Here is a 19,756-nt window from a genome sequence, read left to right as displayed (position 1 = left end):
TCCATCAAAAACGTGCCTGAATCCAAGAAACACAAGGTTCCTCCCCATGTTTCTTCTTCCTCAGTTGGGATTTATCTCAACTATTTTGAGTGAACTTTTATCACCTAAAGCTTGTTAAAGCAGAGCTTCATTTTGTTCCCCACGTATTCCAACTTAGAATAATAGCTTTAAAGGAACTCTTACCAGCACTGGCAAATCTATTCTACTTAACAAGCTGTAAGTATGGTTTCCACATAATCAGGCTCAAATCCTATTGCTTCACAACTGCAATACCCCTTGAAAACAAACAAAAAATAGAAAATAGACATTTCAGTGGTCTGTTCAATTTGTCTCAAATGGCTTTCAGATTCGGAGGGGGGAGGGGGAACGGAATGGCCAACAGAGAACATTGACTTCAAAAATCTGACTGTAGAAGGGTTTCCTCTTATTAAAAAAAGGATACACTGTATTAAACAGCTGAAAGTAAAGACAGCATTCAAAGCCCATTGAGTCAAGCCACAGCCAAAACCGTGTTCTACCCCTATGGATGTTTTCTTTTTCTTTTTTTTTCCTGTTTTTTTTTCTTTTTCCTTTTTTTTTTTTTTTTTTAACCAAAGGTTTTCCTCAACTGCCCTTTAATCTTCACCAGAGGGGGCTTCGTCTTCAGATCCCTCATCTCCTGACTTCTCTGGAGGAGGGCTGGCTGATTTTTTCTTTTCTGGGGGACTTTCAGGCTCTTCATCCTCTTCTTTGGGGGATGGGGTTTTTTCTTTTGTTGTCTTGGAAGCTGTGGGGCGACCTGCCTTCCCTTTGCCTTTCACTGGGCTGGGGGTCACTGGAAAAAGAAAAAGCTTATCAAAGTTATGATCAGCAACAACCACCACCACCACCAAACCAAAAAAACAGAAGTCAAATGGCTTCACACAAAGAGAATTTACAAGAGACTCAGTAGCAGGCTTCATTTCTCTTCAGCCATACCACACATAGGTTCTTTTTGAACACTCCTCATTAGTAAAGCTGAGCTGGAAAGTGACAGCCCTCAGGATAATGGCTTCAAACTGGAAGAAGCTCCATTTAGATGAGACACCAGGAAGAAATTCTTCCCCATGAGGGTGGTGAGGTTATGGAACAGGTTGCCAGAGATGTTAGAGAGGCTCCAAGGCTGGAATTATTCAAAGCAGGGCTGGATGGGGCCTTGAGCAAGCTGGTCCAGTAAGGAGATGTCCCTGCCCAGGGCAGGGGGATTGGAACTAGATGATCTTCAAGGTCCCTTCCAACCCCAGCTTTCTTTGATTCTATGAGAAGTTAACTAATAAGACTTCCAAACTATTTAATTGCAAGTCCTGCCTGATTCCTGGATATGACATAATGAACTGCCAGAACTAGCCTCTTGTCAAACCAATACATACATTGCTATTTTGGTTTTAGACTACCTGCAGAAATACTTCTTTTGGATCAGATTCCACCTTCCTCCACCCTGAAAACACTACAAAGTTCCTAAGTCTGGGGAAAAAAAAAAAAAAAAAAAAAAAAAAAAAAAAAGAAGCCAGGAATTCTATTATTTGGCTGTGACACATAAAAATTCAGACTCCAGCATCTTAAGAGGGAAGGTCTGGGAATCCATACGGTTTCTCCCCACGAACCAATTCAACCTTTAATTAGAAGTTAAAGCCACCTTATTATTTCATAGTGCTGCTTTAAATCATAAAGTTGCATTTCAGGTGACTGTCTACTGACTCAAGTTTTTTATTGAGTTTTGCATAGTAGGAAAAAACAGCCCCTAAAGCACACTGCTTAACTTCCTTTGCATCAGCTCACCTGTAGCCTTTAGCCTGGGTTTGGGCATTTTCTTTTCTTTCCTCTCTGGCTTGGATTTCTTGGAGACTTTTTTGTTTTTCTTTTTTGAACTGCCATAGTCACTGTCATCATCATCTTCCATGAGGAAGTCTTCATCACTTCCTGAATCTGCTGGAAACACAAAGAAATGTAAGGTTTTGGAAGAAAACAATTGATCATCCAATTAAACTGTGGAGAGGAGAATCTAGCAGCCTGTGACCTGGGGAGCTTCCATTTACATACTGTGCTGCAGAAATCTGACACAGCAGATTTCACACTACTAGGGGCAAAGCACTAGAAGGCCAGGGTGTTTTTTTAGATCCTCAAAATATGCTCTATTTCCTCAAAAAGCAACTTATCTCAAAACACAGAGAATCTCTTGACAGAGAAGTTAAGTGATCTTCTCAATGCTGATCAGACTCCATCCTGAGATCATCTTTGCACTCTGTATTGCAAGAACTTCCTGGGGTTCCTGGTGATACCAGCTGACTCCACCTTTTCTTATCAAACAAACTGTCCTACTTTGATCAATCAAGGGCAAAGTACTTGGTCACCATCTGAAAGCTGCCTCAATGCCTCAAAACCAATGGGGTAACAAGAAATAGCAGAAAGCATTGAGACTGCAGACTTTGTAAAGCAATTCTAGATGTGCCTGTTGGGCAGACAGGCAGTGATAAATGAAAGAAAACTTCAGGTCTTCACTATCAGAGGGACTTTTCATAAGGGTGTCCAGCAACAGGACAAGGGGGAATGGTTTGAAGCTGAGGCAGAGCAGGGTTAGACTGGAGCTGAGGAAGTTGTTCTTCAGTAGAAGGGTGGTGAGACTCTGGAACAGGCTGCCCAGGGAGGTTGTGGATGCCTCCTCCCTGGGGCTGTTCAAGACCAGGTTGGATGAGGCCTTGAGCAGCTGAGTCTACTTGAGAGGTGTCCCTGCCCATGGCAGGGAGGTTGGAGTAAATGAGCTCTGAGGTTCCTTCCAACCTAAACCATTCCTTTTGCTGTCTGGCCAGACCCATAAACTCACAACCCAACATACCCATGCTATATTAATTTCCACTTTTCTCACTCACTCTCCTGGAATTGTGCCTCATCATCCTCTTGCTCTTCCTCTTCACTACCCACATCATCCATGAGCATCTCTCGTTGTTTAGAGGCTGCTTTGGATGCTGCCTGCCGTTGCTGGCGCACGTTTTTGTGGTCTTCTTTCTCATCCTCACTGTCCTCTGCAGCAAAAGTCACCAAGTTGTCATGAAGATACACAACACAGCCAACCCAACTCCCCTGAGCTAGAAGGTGGGTAAGCCAAAGGTCAAGTCATTCAGGAGGAACTTAATCCAGATGCTCACTGAGAGAGGAGAACAGTCACAAGGCCTGTTGTGTGTGACAGGACAAGGTTTAAACTAGAAGAGGGAGATTCAAGACTAGAGAAGAAAAAATTTTTTACTAAGGTGGTGAGATCCTGGCCCAGGTTGCCCAGGGAGGTAGTAGAAGACCCATCCCTGGAACCAGTCCCAAGTCAGGTTGTCTGTGGCTTTAAGCAGCCTGCTCCAGTTGAAGGTGTCTCTGCTCACTGTAATGGTGTTGGGCTAGATGAGCTTCAGAGGACCTTTTCAACCCAAAGCACTCTGAGACTCTGTTCTATAACTCTACTTTCAACCCAATAACCTGTTTCTGTAACCCAACAACAATCCAGTGCAGCATCTTTCCCTGCAAAGACTAACAACCCTTCTTTGTTTTTACCTGCAGGCCTTTTCCTGGATTTGGAAGCTGCTCTCTTGTTCTTTTCTGGTTTAGCCTTTTTTCCTTTTTTGCTTTTTTGAGAGCTTTCATAGTCACTGTCAGCTTTGCCATCATCTGCTCCTAAGTCATCATCTTCACTGCCAAAATCTTCATCTGGAAAGAAAAGGTATGGACATGAAGGTTTTTCATCAGCCTGAGATATGGATGAGAACTTAGAAGGAAGAGGTTAACACACACCTGTGAAGACAAACTCTGTAACACACAAAATACAAAAATCTGTTATCCCAAACCAGGGCTGGAAGAAGCAGCAGTAGAGGCAACATCAAGTCACATGTATTAGAAAAGTGCATTTTTCTCTATCAGAACTCTCTTTCCTCTGTCAAATCCTACTCCTGTAACTCTTGCAAACTAATCTTTTATTTGAAGATACTTCATCAGTACTATAGAATTTAGTTACCTGCTGAGTGTGAATCATCTTTCTTAGTCTTCACATCTTTGTCTTCTGAATCCTCACTGAAAATGAGAGAAAGACAGGGTCTGACTGCTGTTAGTTTCATATTCAGTCACTGCTGTATGGAAAACAGCAATTTTCACAGAGCAAATTGATCTCTAGGCTGGGAATCTGCATTTTTTCCTGGGTATTACACATCAGGATTACCCAGCTGTGCATGTAGCTATGGCTGGAAAGAGAATGTTCAAACTCTGCATTGCATACAATGTGACATGCAGTCAAGTTTCTCACTGCTCTGTGTCCTACTGAGGGCATATCTGGACTATTGTGCCCAGTTCTGGGGTTCCCCAAGACAGACAGGGAACTACTGGAGAGAATACAGTGGAGGCTACAAAGATGCTGAAGGGCCTGGAGCATCTCTGTGAGGAGGAAAGGCTGAGAGCCCTGGGGCTGTTGAGCCTGGAGAAGAGCAGCCCCAGAGGGGATCTGAGCAATGCTCAGCAAGAGCTAAAGGGTAGGGAGCAAAAAGATGGGGCTGGGTGCTTCTTAGTGGTACCCAGTTACAGGGCAAGGCACACAAACTGGAACCCAGGAGGTTCCGTCTGAACAGGAGGAAAAAAATCCTTTGCTGTAAGGGTGCTGGAACCCTGGAGCAGGCTGCCCAGAGTGGTTGTGGAGTCTCCTTCTCTGGAGCGATTCCAACCACCCCTGGCCATTGTCCTCCTGGGCAAGCTGCTGTGGGTGCTGTGCTTTGGCAGGGTTTTGGACTAGATGATCTCCAGAGGTCCCTTCCAACCTCCACCACACTGGGATACTCTCAAGTGAACCAACCAGGAAATAACCTGGTTGAGATGAACCATGCACTTCCTTCTGATCCTACTAATAATCCAGATGTCTTTGATTTTACAGTTAGAATGTTGATGTTTTAGACACCAATCCTTGGCTGAGTTATAGATGGACTAAAGTTTTATTCTGAATCTTTATGCCATTGTTTTCTCTGGACTCCTTCATGCTGTGTACATTGCCCAGTTATCAAAACCAGATACTTTGTGTATAGATTAGACAAAACTAGAAATGAGGAAAAGACTCACAAATCTAACACAGTCCCTACTCCTGACTGCCGCTGTGCTGTTACATCTTGAGCCACAGGAATGCTCTGAGCATACTGAAAAGAACATGGAAAATAAAATTCACCTCGCCAGTAACTTACCTGGGTAACTCTATTAGCTGTCAATATTTGTAACTCACATTTATTCATTCCAACTGTCTACCTCCAGCAGCTATTGCAGTGACACACTAATAGTGACAAGTACTTTACACATGATTTCTCTGTCTACTCAGATCAACAAGCACCACCTCAATGTCCAAGTTGGTTATGCAAGCTGTGTGATTGAGAGCTCTGTCAGCCCCGAGTTCCACTTACAATCATTCCTCTTAGAAGACACTGCTCCCCACACACAGGACAGGGTTTGGAGACATGTTGGTAACAGATGAAGTGCTTCTTTTACCTGTCCTCCTGAGAATTCTTCCCAGACCGCCTCTTATTTTTAGCCTCCCGGGGAGACGAGCGGATTTTCTTGGAGGGGGGACCTGAATCTCTTCCATAATCTTCATCTGGATGGGACAGTACAAAATGCGTTTGAATCAGAAAATTTCTACCCTGGACTTCAAGAAGACTAATTTTGTCCTGTTCAAAGATCTACTGAAAGCATCCTGTGGGCTAGGGTTCTAGAAGGTTGGGGGTCCAAAAGAGCTGGTTAATATTCAGACACCACCTCCTCCAAGCTCAAGAGAAGTGCATACCCTTGAAAAAAAGCCTGCTAGAGGAGGTAAGATATTTGGGGGACTAGACTAAATGATCTCTAGAGGACCCTTCCAACCCCTAACATGCTGTGATTCCATGTAACCTACCCTAGGTGATCCTGCTTTGGCAGAGAGGTTGGACTAGAGGGTTTCCAGAGGTCCCTTCCAACCCCTACCATTCTATGATCCCAGGTATTTCGGTATGTTTTTAACAGCCAACACTTTTATTTGCTGTCCTATGGTAGGGAAAAATGTCACTGTGTAGTAGTTTGCAGCCTAACTTTTTACCCTCTTACACAATAGCTCATCCAAGATGAGGAACAGGGCTGCAGTGAAGAACTCTGCATATTTGTTTCCATTAATTATCAGAGTAACCTCACTCAGCAAACAGTAGCAGTATGTCTGTTTGCTAAGAACACAAAACATGCTCCATATGGCTTCCAGAAATATTGTTAATTCATACAGAACATAAAGCTTTTATTTTTTTTTTCAGAAGCAATTCACAAAAATGCCTGACACAAGGGGATTAATGAGAGTCCACTGAAATAAATTGAAAACATTTTAATGTAGGCAAAAAAAACCCCACGAAGTAGCATCAAGGAGATTCTGCCACAGACCATAACATAGACCAAGGAAGAAAACAGTTGGTGCCAACAGCCTCCAGGCACTACAACAATACAAGCATTAAACAGTAAGATTTCTATCACCATTGTTTGTTTAATACAAAACATACGAGAATCATTACATTTTCAAATCCTTATTAACAATTCAGAGACTCTGAAGAGCAGAAACTCCTTAGAATTTAAGTTAAAGATGCGACTGGAAGCAAAACAATTCACATGCAAAGCAAGAAAAGAACTGCTCTAACTTAAGAATATTATATTGGTAAGAAAACAAATTAATTTACCAGCATCATCTGATTCCTGAAACTGAGAGTAATCGACCACCTTCCTGTTCCTGTTAAAAAAGGATGGAAAAACAAATAAACATAAGCAATTCATAACCTCAGAGATACAAAAACATTCTTGAAGCAGCAAGGAACTGCCACGTCCTTGCTTCTAGTGCGGGATTTGTAACCCAAAAGCATCCCCAAACTCTCATAAATAAACCACCTCCAGCTCTGAAGTCAGAAATGAGCACATGGTTATTCTAGCATTTTCCCCAGGAGCTGTTATCAGAGCCTGAATTAGAGTCTCAGAGTTTGGAAGTGCTTTTTGGTAGGTGCTCTTAAGGCTCACAACTGCAGTGAGGAAGAGCCATGTGAACCTATGCTATGTGCTTCTTTTATTATTAAAATTCTCTATCATTAACTGCCACTGCAGTAGTAAAAGCACTACTTGAAAGCTCTGCCTGCAGCCCAAGAATAAAGACAAGCAGAACACATCAGCCTGACCCTCAAGCCAGTGCTTCTCCTAACTCCCTGTCCCAAAGGTGTGATATTCAAGAGCAGGGTTCCAGGGATGCAACATGGGATGCACAAATATCATCATGAAATAAACATTTCCTGACTGCTATTTTCAACCTCTGCTTCTCCATACAATCATACTTCTTCGTATCTTCTGCTCAGAATTGCCTTCCCACATGAGCCCTGTTTCTAAAGCATTTCAAGGTGCTTTCTCAGTTCATTACTTTGATGCTTTAAGAAGATCTAAGACAGCTGCTTACAATGCTCAAGACTGCTGGAAGGTGTACAAGAAAGGGCTACAAAGATGAGAGGACTGGAACATTTCCTGTGAAGAAAGGCTGTGGGGCTTGGGGCTTTTCATCTTGGAGGAGAGAAGACTGAGGGAGGATCTGATCAATGCTGATCAATACTTAAAGGGTAGGTGTCAGGAGGCTGATGCCAGGCTGTTTTCAGTGGTGCCCAGAGACAGGGCAAGGGGTAACAGGCACAAACTGGAACATAGGAAGTTTCTTCTTTGAGGGTGACAGAGTACTGGAACAGGCTGCCCAGAGAGGTGGTAAAGTCTCCATCTCTGAAGTCATTCTAAACCTGCCTGGATGCCATCCTGTGCAAACTGCTCTGGCAGGGGAGGTGAACTGGATGACCTCCAGAGATCTCCTCCATCCCCTATCATTCTGTGATGCTTAACTTGGCACAAAAATTGAAGACATTTAACCCAAACTGTTGGACAGCCAAAGAGTATAGACCCACACCTTCTTTACCTCATCAGCACCTACTCTGCTCTCCAACCAAACTGAAAGCAGCACAGGCAACAAACTGGCATGACTAGTGCAAATGTAATGGTCAATTCTACACAAAATAAGTTAACCACACCTGTAGCTATTACTAAGATCAATGCCTCACTGCCAACAAGATTGGATCCGTTTCTGTAACTTTAATAAATAAGCAAAACCTAAATCCTAAAGTGTTGGTGACTGCTGGCTATTTTCTCAGCACCTGTCCCAATTACTTTATTGATAAGACCTAACTGCTCTGAAATGCAGCTCCTCAAGGGAACCAAGGTAACTTGAATTAGATTAGACTTGTAGCTGATAACACTTCAGTCAAACTCAGATTCCAAACATCCACCTCTTATGGCTGACATGGAACAGGAGGCACAGCTGAAGAAGGCATATCACTGACACCCTTCCATACACCATTTACAATCCTTTTGACCCAAAGCCAAAGGTGGTTTCACAGCAATCATCACACAAGTCCACCTCTACAGCTAGAAAAGTCCATGAGCCACAGATTAGGTGACGTACCCAGCATCATGGACTTGAGGAGCACTTCAAAGAGAAGCCAGCACAAGCTCCATCCACCACACAAACCACAAAGTCCTTCCCTGTTCTTGGACTGCAAGACTGTTGAATTTCACATTCAGTTCTCACAACTGAGCCGCACTTTGTGATTTCCACCATGCCTTGCTGATATGACTGTTAAACCAAAAGACACCCTAAAAGTCCTTGTGGTGTTCTGGCTGTTGATCCTTTTGAAACCAGTTACAAGTTGCCCTCCTGTACAAGTAGCTCTATTCATGGCTTAAAGCAGCAGACTTAAAAAGATGAAGGAACATAATTGTTCTATCTTGACCCAGCTCCAAGCCTCTTGAAAAAAGTCAACCCCTCAACAACAAACCTAACAAGCAAACAAATGGCAGGCAAGACGAGTCATTAATTACATTTGTACAGGTTGAAACCCATCCAAGCTTCAGAGTACGTGTGAGTGGAACAAAGTACAACAGCAGTGTGCTACAGAGCACGGTGCAGTATCAATTCAGGAGTACAACTGTTGGCAGAGTTTGTCATGGGCTACTGCCCAGGGACTCCAACTCCTGTTCCAGTTGGTAGTCTTCTGAAAGCTGCCTCCTGACCCATCCCACATGTGAAAAAAAAAAAAAAAAGAAAACATTCTTCTGGTAAGCATCAGATGAAGAATAAAGTTATTACATATATTGTAAATATGAGTTATTACTTTCCTCTAATGTGGAAAAAAATAAGTAGAATTGCCACATGCTCTGTAAATAGTTTCTGACATCTCCTATCTAACAAGATGGAAACTGCAATATTGCCACCTTGTAGTAAGCTGGTCAGACAGCCTCATCTTACTTATTTCCCAGACCCACAATGTACTGAAAATGAAAAGCAGTCAGATAAAACTTCAATGAAAAATACTGTCCCTCTGGAAAACATCCTTCCTCTTCCCAAACACTGTACTCTGTTTCCAGCTAGACAGCAAATCCTGCTTGGCTCTCACAGCCTGGTGAACAGGAGTGGTGGGTGACACTTGGACCAAAAACAACCACCCAAACATAAAAGCCATCATGGTAGAAGCAGCCTTCAAGGTAGAAGCACAAAGATGGTCTGAGAGCTGGAGCAGCTCCCCTGTGAGCACAGGCTGAAAGAGTTGGGGTTGTTCAGCCTGAAGAAATCTATGAGGGAAAACTTAAAGGAGCCTTCCAGGACCTGAAAGGGGATACAGGACAGCTGGAGAGGGACTGTTTACAAAGGCATGGAGTGACAGGCCCAGGGGTAATGGCTTCAAACTGGAAGAAGCTCCACTTAAATTAGGCATTAGGAAGAAATTTTCCCCCCTCATGAGAGCAGTGAGGCACTGAACAGGCTACCCAGAGAAGCTGCCTGTTCAACTTGCTTTATCTTATCTTGCAAGGCAAGAAGGGTAGAGGAAAGAAGTATCTACTCTGATACTACTGAAGATAGAAACTTGCAAGTTTTCCCAACATTATCAGTGAAGCTCACAAGGGCTGAAACAAAGTGCTCTGCACTGGCCACTCTCCTCACTCTGCACTCATCATTCACCCCACTTGGATCAATTTATGGTTCTCTTTACAAGTGTCAACAGCACTGTTTCCCTGATGGGAAACACTTAATAACTATGAGTTTGCAAAGACAGACCCCATCTTCTGTTACAATAAGGTGATAAAAACAGCAGAAATTCACTGGAGTTAAGAGCTGGAAAAAATATATTGCTGGTTTTGTCAATGTAGAGTATATCTCTTTGGCACTAGCAAAACCAAGATGTTAAGGCAAGCAACCAGGAATAAACTATTTGTCAAATTCAGTCAGACAAGAGCATAAAAAGACAGTCTACTAGATGCCTGGGATGGGTATTGTTCAATCTGGTTTAAAAAATGCACTGAAATTTAAAGGTAACTTACTTCCTAATTCAACTGAACATTTAAAGTGTTGATGTGAGAAGGAAATGGAGGAGGAAAGGTGTAGAGACAGGGCCTGATAGTTTTTTATAGCAGCTCTCAATCCAGTATTTGTGGAATAAAGAGCAGCTCATCTTTTAAGTAACTCATCTTTGCAAGCACTTACTTAGCAAAGTCATACTCTAGTATTTAATAAGAGCTCAGACATGCACAGTACATCTTACAGGCCATATTTGGTGCTTAATAAAACTGAAATTGTGAAATAATAACTTTTAAAAGGATCACTAAGTGCCTATAGAATCAAATCAGGATTGTATAGTATGAGCTCATCTTCAGCTAGGCAAGTCCCTACGCCCTCAGTCTCTAAGCCAACGTCTCAGAGCTGTCAGAAAGCTTTCAGAAGGGGATGGTCAGATCATCAGGTATTTCCATAGGTATTAAAATCCACAGCTAAGGCCAAGAGTAAAGAAAATACACATTCTCTAAAAAGCAATGCCATGGGGAGGCTGCAAAACGCTGGTAACTGATCTCCTCATGCACCGGAGAAGAATGTTTAGGTGAAATTGTTATCAGAAGTAACCACCCATGCACTGACACAATGTGGCAAGTGAAATGAATGACAGATTAAATGGTTACTGAGATCCTTTGTTGTTAACTACAGCATTTACCCAACAGAACCATTAAACTAAGTATTTGTGAAGAGTTATGGACCCTTCTCACTGCAAGAGCTTGGGGAGTAGCCAGTTTCACTTTCCAGTTCTCATTCCAGCTCCCACATTATCAGTAACTATTGGCATTAGACCCACGCCTTTGGTGCCTTTTTAACACATAGATAAGAAAATAAAGATGGCTAGGAAACACTTCTACCAAGTTGTGCTAAACAAATCTGCAGTGATTTAGGCCTTAAATGAATACTGACTTGCAATTTTGCATCACAGGTTGACACAATTAGGTACCTAAACCACATCACTTTGGTGTCAGTCCACTTAACAACTGGCACAGATGTGCTCAGACAGGACTCACCAACTAGAGGTTTCCAGTTACAGAGGTCAACGGGTCTGAAACATCTGTAAGAACCATGTACTGCTTATGGTATCTGCATAATTTTTATGGATACATGTCTTGACACTTCACATAACAATTAAATGATGCACCAATTATTTAAGCAACCTTGTGGCCATCCAATTGAACCTAACTACAGTGGAGAAGCTTTGAAAATACAGCACAGAAATGTTCTGATGCAGAGCAGGGAGGGGAACAACCCCCAAAACACACAGAAAATCAATTCTGAAACCTGTGTATTTTGATTTTTATCCTACTCCCACCTTGTTCTGTTTCTCTTCAGACCAAGGAGGGTATCTTGTTACTCATCTGGAAACTGTCTCTACCTTATCTCTGGACATGACCACACATCATTACTCAAGTTAAATGCCAGTCCCCAAGAAGTGTTGCTTCCTTGTTACCCCTTGGAAGCTTTCCAGAATCACAATATTTACCCTTTACAGCATCCAGGTACAACACTGGTAACAAGCTACATTTTATTTACTAAATAAATGTATTTTTCCTTCAAGTAACATTTCAAAGGACCACCCTTCTTCCACTGCAGTGCCAAAGCAAGACTGATCTTCATAAGGTACTAATAATGAAAAATTAGATTTGTAAAGCCTTGAAGCACTGAGATAGATCAATTCATAACTGGCTTCAATCTTAAAATGAACAAACAAAAATCCCCTGTGATTTCCACACCTGCCCACAGCTTTCATTTTGCAATGCCTGCAGGAGTACCCAGCAAGTCAAAGCAACCAGTGAGGAAAGGCAGAAGCAAGCTCCATCAAATCTACAGGCAAAATTCTTACTTTAAACACCTTCATTCGTGGTGTATATACAAATAGTGGCTCAAAACAATTTCATTTATATTTAAGGATACGGATATAGTGTTGCAACCATCAAATGCTCTCTGCAGTACTTAGAAGAGTTAGCCACAAGATCAGAGGTTAAATAACTGCAGTGGCCTTTACATTTTACTCCTTGCCTTTTTCTAACAGCAGTGGTGAGACCATAATAGTCCACAAAGGAGAAGTTTAATTGTGTAGGAACTCCTTGACCCTAAGTGCCAGGCACATGAAGTCTGGAAACACCAGAACTTTATTACTACTTCTTAATCTTGAGAACTGACCTCAACAACCAGATTCAGTCTCCTATAGACAAGTGGAGTAAAAAGTGAGGATCCATGTTGGATTTTATTAGGTTCATTGTTTCAGGTGCGTTTTTCCTCACTGGAAACTAGCAGACATGTTTACTCAAACACCACTGAAAAGAATAAAACTTCCACAACCTTAAATGTTCCTCTGATGAGGAACCCTTCACCAGACTTCCTTCCACATTACCAACCATAAGCTAAGATAGACAGGAAAAAAAGAATTGTACAATTTCTCAAGTATTTTATATCTATTCAGAGAGTTCTGCAGCTACCAATAGGGCAATATAACATCCTAGCCACTGAATATTTACATTTTTGCCCCTGAAAGGGCTGTTAGATAGCAGATGGCTGAATCTATTCCTGACATGTGCCCAAAAGGTTTGCTACTACTAACAGCCTGCTGGACTTTGGCACTTCATTTTCCTGCAGCCCTCTGCCTGTCAGCTGAGGGTAAGACCAGTCAGATCTTTCCCAACACTGAAGGACTCTGTATTTTTTTTTTTTAGTTATTTTTTTTAGAACTGCTTGCTTACGCAAGTTACTTAATATTAGCTGCACTTTTTAAAGATACACTTTCCTTACCTGTAGCAAGACCCCAGTGCTGCCAAGGAAATCACCAGCTGAACACACACTGAAGTGTCACCCTGAGCAGCAAAGTCACTTCAGAACACAGGCACTGTCATTCAAGATCAGACCACTAGTCTCCAACACCCTGCCTTGCAGAATGCCATACCCAGGGCATACACTCAGTCCTATTAATCCACCTTTTGCACCCGCAACAATTCCCTAAGGCTGGAACTTTGAGCTTTATTTACCCTTAGCTTTGCCTACTGAAATACACTACTGGTCAAAAAAAAGCAATAAGAACAACTTCACTAATTGCTGCACTAAACCTCCCTACTTAGCACTGCAGTCCTGGTTTCCACTGGTCTTTAAACTCTCACATGTTAGAGAGATTACTTAAATATGAAGGCTACTACCTATAAATTTAAGTACTTAAGTTTTATAGCCACAATAAATTCCCTATGTATTACTCAAAAATATCCCAGATCAGGCTTATGGGGAACAGAAGTGCAACCAGTTCTTCAAAACATCTCCAGAATGAAAAAAAAAAAAATCAGAACATTCAACGAATACCTCACCTTTTCTATAAAGGCAACCAAAAGTACAACTTGACTCTCTGAGCACTTCCCAGAAAGAACTGAAAAAGAACACACTCCCCACCTTCACTAACCTTCAGCTACTTCAGAAGGTAAGTTCTCTGTGCTCTAGGTGCACAAAGGTATCACTCAACAGTGGAAGATTCCCTTGCAGCCCCCCGCTGCAGGTCCAACTAAACACACAGACACCACCACCACCTACCTGCTGGAGGAAATACAGCCCGTTTAGCTAAACGGCCCACGGTTTCCTCCTACCCACGACCTAAAATCAGTCATCTCAGGGGAGGAGGGGAGGAAAGGGGGAAATACCAGTAGGAAACCGACCCGGGTAGAGCAGTTAGCTACCAGGCGAGAGGAAAAGGGCGTGTGTTCAATGCTGTTCCCACCAGAGGGGGCGGCTCCTCCGAACTCCTCCCATAAACGTGGTTTAACTTCTATGCACAGCCCCTCTCCTCCAGACCCTCACTGGCCACGGCGTATTGCATGCGTGTCCCCTCCCCCAGCCAGCGTGGTCTGCTTCCACCACCACCACCCCCCCCACCCTGCTAGAAGAGGGTGCGGGGGGCTGCGACAGAGGCCTGGCTGGCGAATACCGCCTCTCGCCCGCCCGTTCTGCACGAAGTGGGTCACGGTGGATCGTCGCGATTCATTTTTTTTTTCCCGTTACAAAATGTGGGACGCTGTACGCGGCCTATCTCATGGCCTCTTCTTTGCACCCCCGTCACGGCGCACAGAAAAGGGCTGCCGCCTCCCCGTTCCCCCCCACTTCGGTAAGCCCAGGGCGATGCACACACCCCCCACCCCCCCCGAGGCACGGCTTGCAACAAGGAGCATTGCAAATAATAAGAAAATAAATAACCAAAGTTATAGGAATAAAAAAAAAAAAAAAAAAAGGGGGAGCAGGGGGGAAATCCAGACCATGGCCCACGCTGCAGCCGTGCGGCCTCCCTGCCCCCGCTGCCGCGCCCGCTCTCCTCCCCAGGGCCACGCAGCCGCCCCTCGCCCTGAGGGAGCTTCGCCGCCCGCCTGGCCTCCAACAAGCCTACACCGTCCTTCCCGCCCCTCCGCGCCCAGCCCGCCTCGCCTCGGGCTGCCCCTTCCCCAGGCACGGCCTACGGCGAGGCCTGCAGCAAGGAGCGCGGGAGGGTCTACACCGCCGGCCCGCCGGCGGGGGCCGGACCCGGGAGAAGGGAGGGAAAGAGGGAGGCAGCGCTGGCGCCACGGGTGGGAGGAGAGGCGGGAGCAGGGCCTCCGCGCTCCGCCAAGGACTCACCTGACAGGCCTGGACATTTTCCCCAGCGGTTCGGGCCCGGCCCTGGGGACGTCACCCAGTGCTCAGGGGAAGGAGGGGAAAAAAAAACGGTCGCCTGGTGCGGGCTCGGCGTCGCCCGTCCCCTCCCCGGAGCGAGCGGGAGCCCTGGGCCCAGCGCCTCAGGCCGCGCCTCCCGGAGCCGCCTCTTCTCCCTCGGGCGCTGCCACCGCCGGCCCGCGCCCCGCCGCGGGAGACACCCGCTCCTCTGCGTGGGCCGCGGCCCCCCCCACCCCCGGTCACCGCTCCTCCGCTGCCGCCGCGGTCGCCGCTGCTCGCCGATCCCCCCCGCAAAATGGTCGCGTTCGCACCGCCGAGAGGATGCGAGCAGGGGGCGTTGCAGCCTACCCCGCTGGCACCACCTCCTCCTCCGCTCATTGGCCGCGGCGGGGCGAATGCCGCGTTCCATTGGCTAGTTCGAACCATCACGGCGGGCAGACCCTGCCCACACTCGGCGCGGGGAGGGGAAGGAGTCGAGAGCGCCCCACACGCTCAAGCTGCTATGAGCGGCAGAGCGGGCCGCGGAGCTGCCCGCAGATTCGCCACCGGTTCACGGCGGCACACAGCTGCTGCCACCCGCGCCAAGTCACCGCGTTTCGCCACATCAGCCCTATGCCGCCGCTGTCGGTACCCGGCCTGAGTCTTTTCTGGGGCTTACGGAAGCCGGCGCGGCCGTGGGGCCCTCCCCGCAGATTCGCCACGCAGGGCCTGGCGTGGTTTTGGAGGGAAAAGGCGGGGAAGCGCCGCGCCGCCTCGCAGCGGCCCCGGGGGTGGCGAGGGCCCCGCACCGCCCGTTGCGGGCCCGTCCGGCAGCGCTGCTACTTTTCTGCGGTGGCCAGGGCCACAGGGGTAGGGCCTACAGGGCCCTGCAAGTCCGCTGGGTCCCCTTGGGGCCCCCCAGCATCGGATCGCCCCCGTCGAGCCCGGGGCAGCGGGTGTGAGCCCCGCTCCTGTCACCGGCTGGCAGCGCTGCCCCGGCCCCATCTTGCTGCTCGTCCTGAGCTTGCCTCAGGCTGCCAGTGCCCTGTGGGGCTGGGGCCTGCGAGGAGCTGGAGCGGGGTGTGGCTGGGGGCCTGCCATGCCCCCGAGGTGTGGGGCTTAGGAAGGCAGGTTAGGGCCCGAGAGGGTGATCCTAGCGCCCATCCTGCTGTGGCAGGTCCCTTTGTCATGGTAATTGTGTCACCATTCAGGGCCTGACTTCAGAGCGGTCTGCCTGGGGGGAATACACAAACGGGTAGGGACCAGCACAGCGTTTGTCACAGCCCTGCCACTGCCACTCTGACAGGGACATCTTGGAATGCCATGGCATTGGCTGGCTCAGGCCAACACCTTGACCCAAGCAGCACCTCTGTGCTCTGGGGCATGCCCCAGACCAGGTTAGATTACACTCTGCAGGGTAGAACATGGCACAACTTATGCAAAATCCAAGGAAGGTTTTGGGTCCTTCAGGCTTTAAATTCCACAGAAACCCCAAATTAGCTCAGTTTGTTTAGAAAAAGAGCTGGTTCTGCCATGGAAAAGAGCATCCAAATGACAGCTTCAACAATATCAAGTCACTTTCACCCTTAAATCTTTTGAGAGACTCATTCCTCCATTTTATTAAAAACAGGACATAAAAACATCCTTCATTCTCTGTGTGTTGAATTATTTGAGAAGATTGGATTGACAACACAAATAGAATCAGTTTTTCACCTAGTTAGAGGAGTAATCTGAGTTCATTTAATGCTCTGCTTGAGCTTAATTTGTCTCCTTTGGAATTACAGCCATTTTCCTGATCAATTCAGATGTGCCCTGTCCTGCCTTCAAGTCAATACTTAGGAAAATTAAGCTCATCAGGAAGGGAAGAGATATCCAGAGCATCTTTACATCCAGAGCATCTTTACATCCAGAGCATCTTTCCAGTGAGGGTGGGGAGACTCTGGCACAGGTTGCCCAGGGAGGCTGTGGACGTTCCTTCCCTTGTGGTGTTCAAGACCAGGCTGGATGAGGCCCTGAGCAACCTGGGCTGATGGGAGGTGTCCCTGCCCATGGCAGGGGGCTTGGAACTGGATGATCTTCAAGGCCCCTTCCAACCCAACCCATTCTATGAATCTATCAATCTCTGCACTCCCTGCCAGCATGGCCAGTCCCAAAACACTCCAAATTAATGAGCCAAAGGAAGGTGCATTGACAACCATCCACATCAAAGAATGCTCTGTTCTCCTCTTAGTTGGATCTAGTTGATTAAACCCCCTATGGCTGACTCACAGATGTGCAGCTTTTGCATGCTTCCATCCCTCTTGTGGGTCAGTAAAACAAATCTAAGATGGTTCAGTCAAAAGGCTCTAATTTGTTTTGCAGGCAACACAGAGCAGTTCACTCTGTGCTTTATACCCTGTTGCTGACAGCAAGGTTGCTTCTAGTTTCAACTCATATTTTAGGGCTGTTGGGGGGAGGAAAACAACAAACAGCTACACCAGCAACATCAGATTTTGTTTTTATTTCAAATGTTTGCAATACTGCATTTAGTTACTGATTGATACGGAGAAAACCTCCCAGGAGTTTCTTCTCTCTCTCTAATGATAATACTGCAACTTTACAGTAACCACAGCTCTGCCTCTAGAAGACTTCTGCATAACTGCAAGCAGTTTAATCAAACAAGCAAAAAAAGACTTTTTGTCCTCACTGACTATTTCTGAACCACAGCCCTGTTCAATTCTACAGCAAAATGCCCAGCTCTGTGGACCCACAGCTTGCTGTCACCAACACAGAACACACACCGTTAAACTTTGTGTGGTTTGGAGTTCCTTGACCACAAATTGAAGTTCTAGGGATGAGAAACAATTTGGGGAGGAGAAGGGAATGGGTGCAGTTGGCCCAGAGTCACACAGAGTAAAAAGGAGGCACTTCAGGAGGGAACATCCAGCACCTTCATTTTCTACACAGTTCATTCCTGACTGAGACACCACTGAACCATCAGACATTAAAACCAAAGTGATGCTTTTCTGATTGATATTTGAAAGACTCAAGCTGTTATCCCTGCATGAAGAAGACTTCACTTTGCTTCAAGTATTTCCTAGAAGCTGCTTTACTCAAGTTGGTTTTTCCCTTCCAGTTGTTATCCAACCCACGACTGATTTCAGCCAGCACAAGCTGGGCACAATCATCTCTCAAGCAACCTTTCCTTCCACACGGCCCATCCCAGCAGAAAGCATGGCTAGATTCAGAGGTTCATACAATGGGTTGGCTTGGAAGGGACCTTAAAACTCATCCAGTTCCAACCCATCCTTGAACACCTCCAGCGAGGGAGCATCCACAACCTCCCCGGGCAACCCTGTTCCAGTGATTCTTTGCTGCCTGGACCTCTCAATCTGGACCTCTTTTCCCTAAGTGCCTCTCAGAACCAAGCAAAAAGCCAAGGGGAGATGTGTGAAGGTTTCTCTTTTGTTACAGATCATTTCTCTTCTGCCTGCTGGTTTCCGGTACTGCTGTGTGCCTTGGGGGGGGGTTTCTTTTTCCACACTGTTTGTTAACATCTCTGTAGACACAGCAGACAAATGTCAAAAGCAAGCCTGCACAACAGGAACAGTTGTTGCTTGAGATGGGCATAAAACCCCAAGCAGACAGGAAAACAGTTTTGCTGTGCAGGTGTCTCTTTGGTTTGTCTTTTTTTTTTTTCTCAGAGCTTGCTGTGTGGACACAGAAGCAGCTTAAAAAAAAAAGCAAACCAAAAGCAAAGCAAACCAAATAACCCCCCCTCAAGTCCTGTAAAACTAACTGAGCTGGAAGAGGAGAGATTTAGACTGGAGATTAGTTAGAAATTCTTTCCAGTGAGGGTGGGGAGACACTGGCACAGGTTGCTCAGGGAGGTTGTGGATGTCCCCTCCCTGGAGGTGTTCAAGGCCAGGCTGGATGAGGCTTTGAGCAACTTGGGCTGGTGGGAGGTGTCCCTGCCCATGGCAGGGGGGTTAGAATTGGGTGATGTTCAAGAGTTCATCCAACCCAACCCATTCTAGGAATCTCTGAACATCTCAAACTGACATGCAACAGCTAGGAAGATGCTTTCCTGCAAGGTGCATGGCCTGGCAAATGGGCCAAAAAAAAACCCCCAGGAATTGGACATTTTTTGCCTTTCAGGACCAAAATCTCACTGACCTGAGCAACTAGTTGGTCCTGGACAGAAAGTTCCACTTCATGCCTCAACTTCTCCACCTGTAAGGACAACTTTAGTGCTTGATTGACCTCTTTGCTAAAATCTTTTGATAGAGAAATCAATAAATAAGAGATGAACCTCTGAATGGGTTTGGGAATAGATCCTATAGAAGATTAAATTTTTCTCCCTATGGTCCATAAAGCAGTGGGAGTATTTATAGAATTAAAAAAAAAATATATATATACTTATTTTCTTCTTTTAACACAGTATTTAGGCAGCAAAATTCAACAAGACAAGGGCAGTTTTGTTGCTAACCACTTCCACCTTTCACACATTTCTACACTGAATCCAGCAGTGCAAAAAAACAAAATATTTTTTAAGTGCCTATAACCCCAAATTTAGCAGTATTTGCACAACAGAATCCTAGCCCAGGCACTTCAGCTTTCAATTAATCACCATTGGGTCTCAATTTCCTACCTCAATCCTTTCCAGCTCCTAAGAATGAAAACGGAATGATAATGTGTTTT

The 19,756-nt window shown here is 45.7% G+C and overlaps 1 protein-coding gene across 3 annotated transcripts; it reads right to left on the bottom strand.

Moving 5' to 3' along the window:
- Window positions 1-607: 607 nt before the first annotated feature.
- NUCKS1 (nuclear casein kinase and cyclin dependent kinase substrate 1) lies at window positions 608-15,088 on the bottom strand. Of its 3 annotated transcripts, none has more exons than XM_054395901.1 (8): window positions 15,062-15,088; window positions 6,717-6,766; window positions 5,515-5,620; window positions 4,013-4,068; window positions 3,556-3,708; window positions 2,886-3,038; window positions 1,798-1,947; window positions 608-814 (listed from the first exon to the last, which is right to left on the bottom strand). In XM_054395901.1, the coding sequence occupies exons 1-8, from the start codon at window positions 15,076-15,078 to the stop codon at window positions 615-617; spliced, it is 885 nt and encodes a 294-aa protein (XP_054251876.1). In that variant the 5' UTR covers window positions 15,079-15,088; the 3' UTR covers window positions 608-614. The 3 variants fall into 3 exon arrangements, with proteins under 3 accessions (XP_054251876.1, XP_054251877.1, XP_054251878.1); XM_054395902.1 differs by having other exon boundaries at window positions 1,798-1,944; XM_054395903.1 differs by lacking the exon at window positions 3,556-3,708.
- Window positions 15,089-19,756: the final 4,668 nt, after the last annotated feature.

The sequence above is a fragment of the Indicator indicator genome, chromosome 35 (genome assembly GCF_027791375.1).
Source record: "Indicator indicator isolate 239-I01 chromosome 35, UM_Iind_1.1, whole genome shotgun sequence".
Classification (NCBI taxonomy): domain Eukaryota; kingdom Metazoa; phylum Chordata; class Aves; order Piciformes; family Indicatoridae; genus Indicator; species Indicator indicator.
The sequence above is the reverse complement of the archived record's forward strand: the minus strand, read 5'-3'. Positions and strand labels throughout refer to the sequence as shown.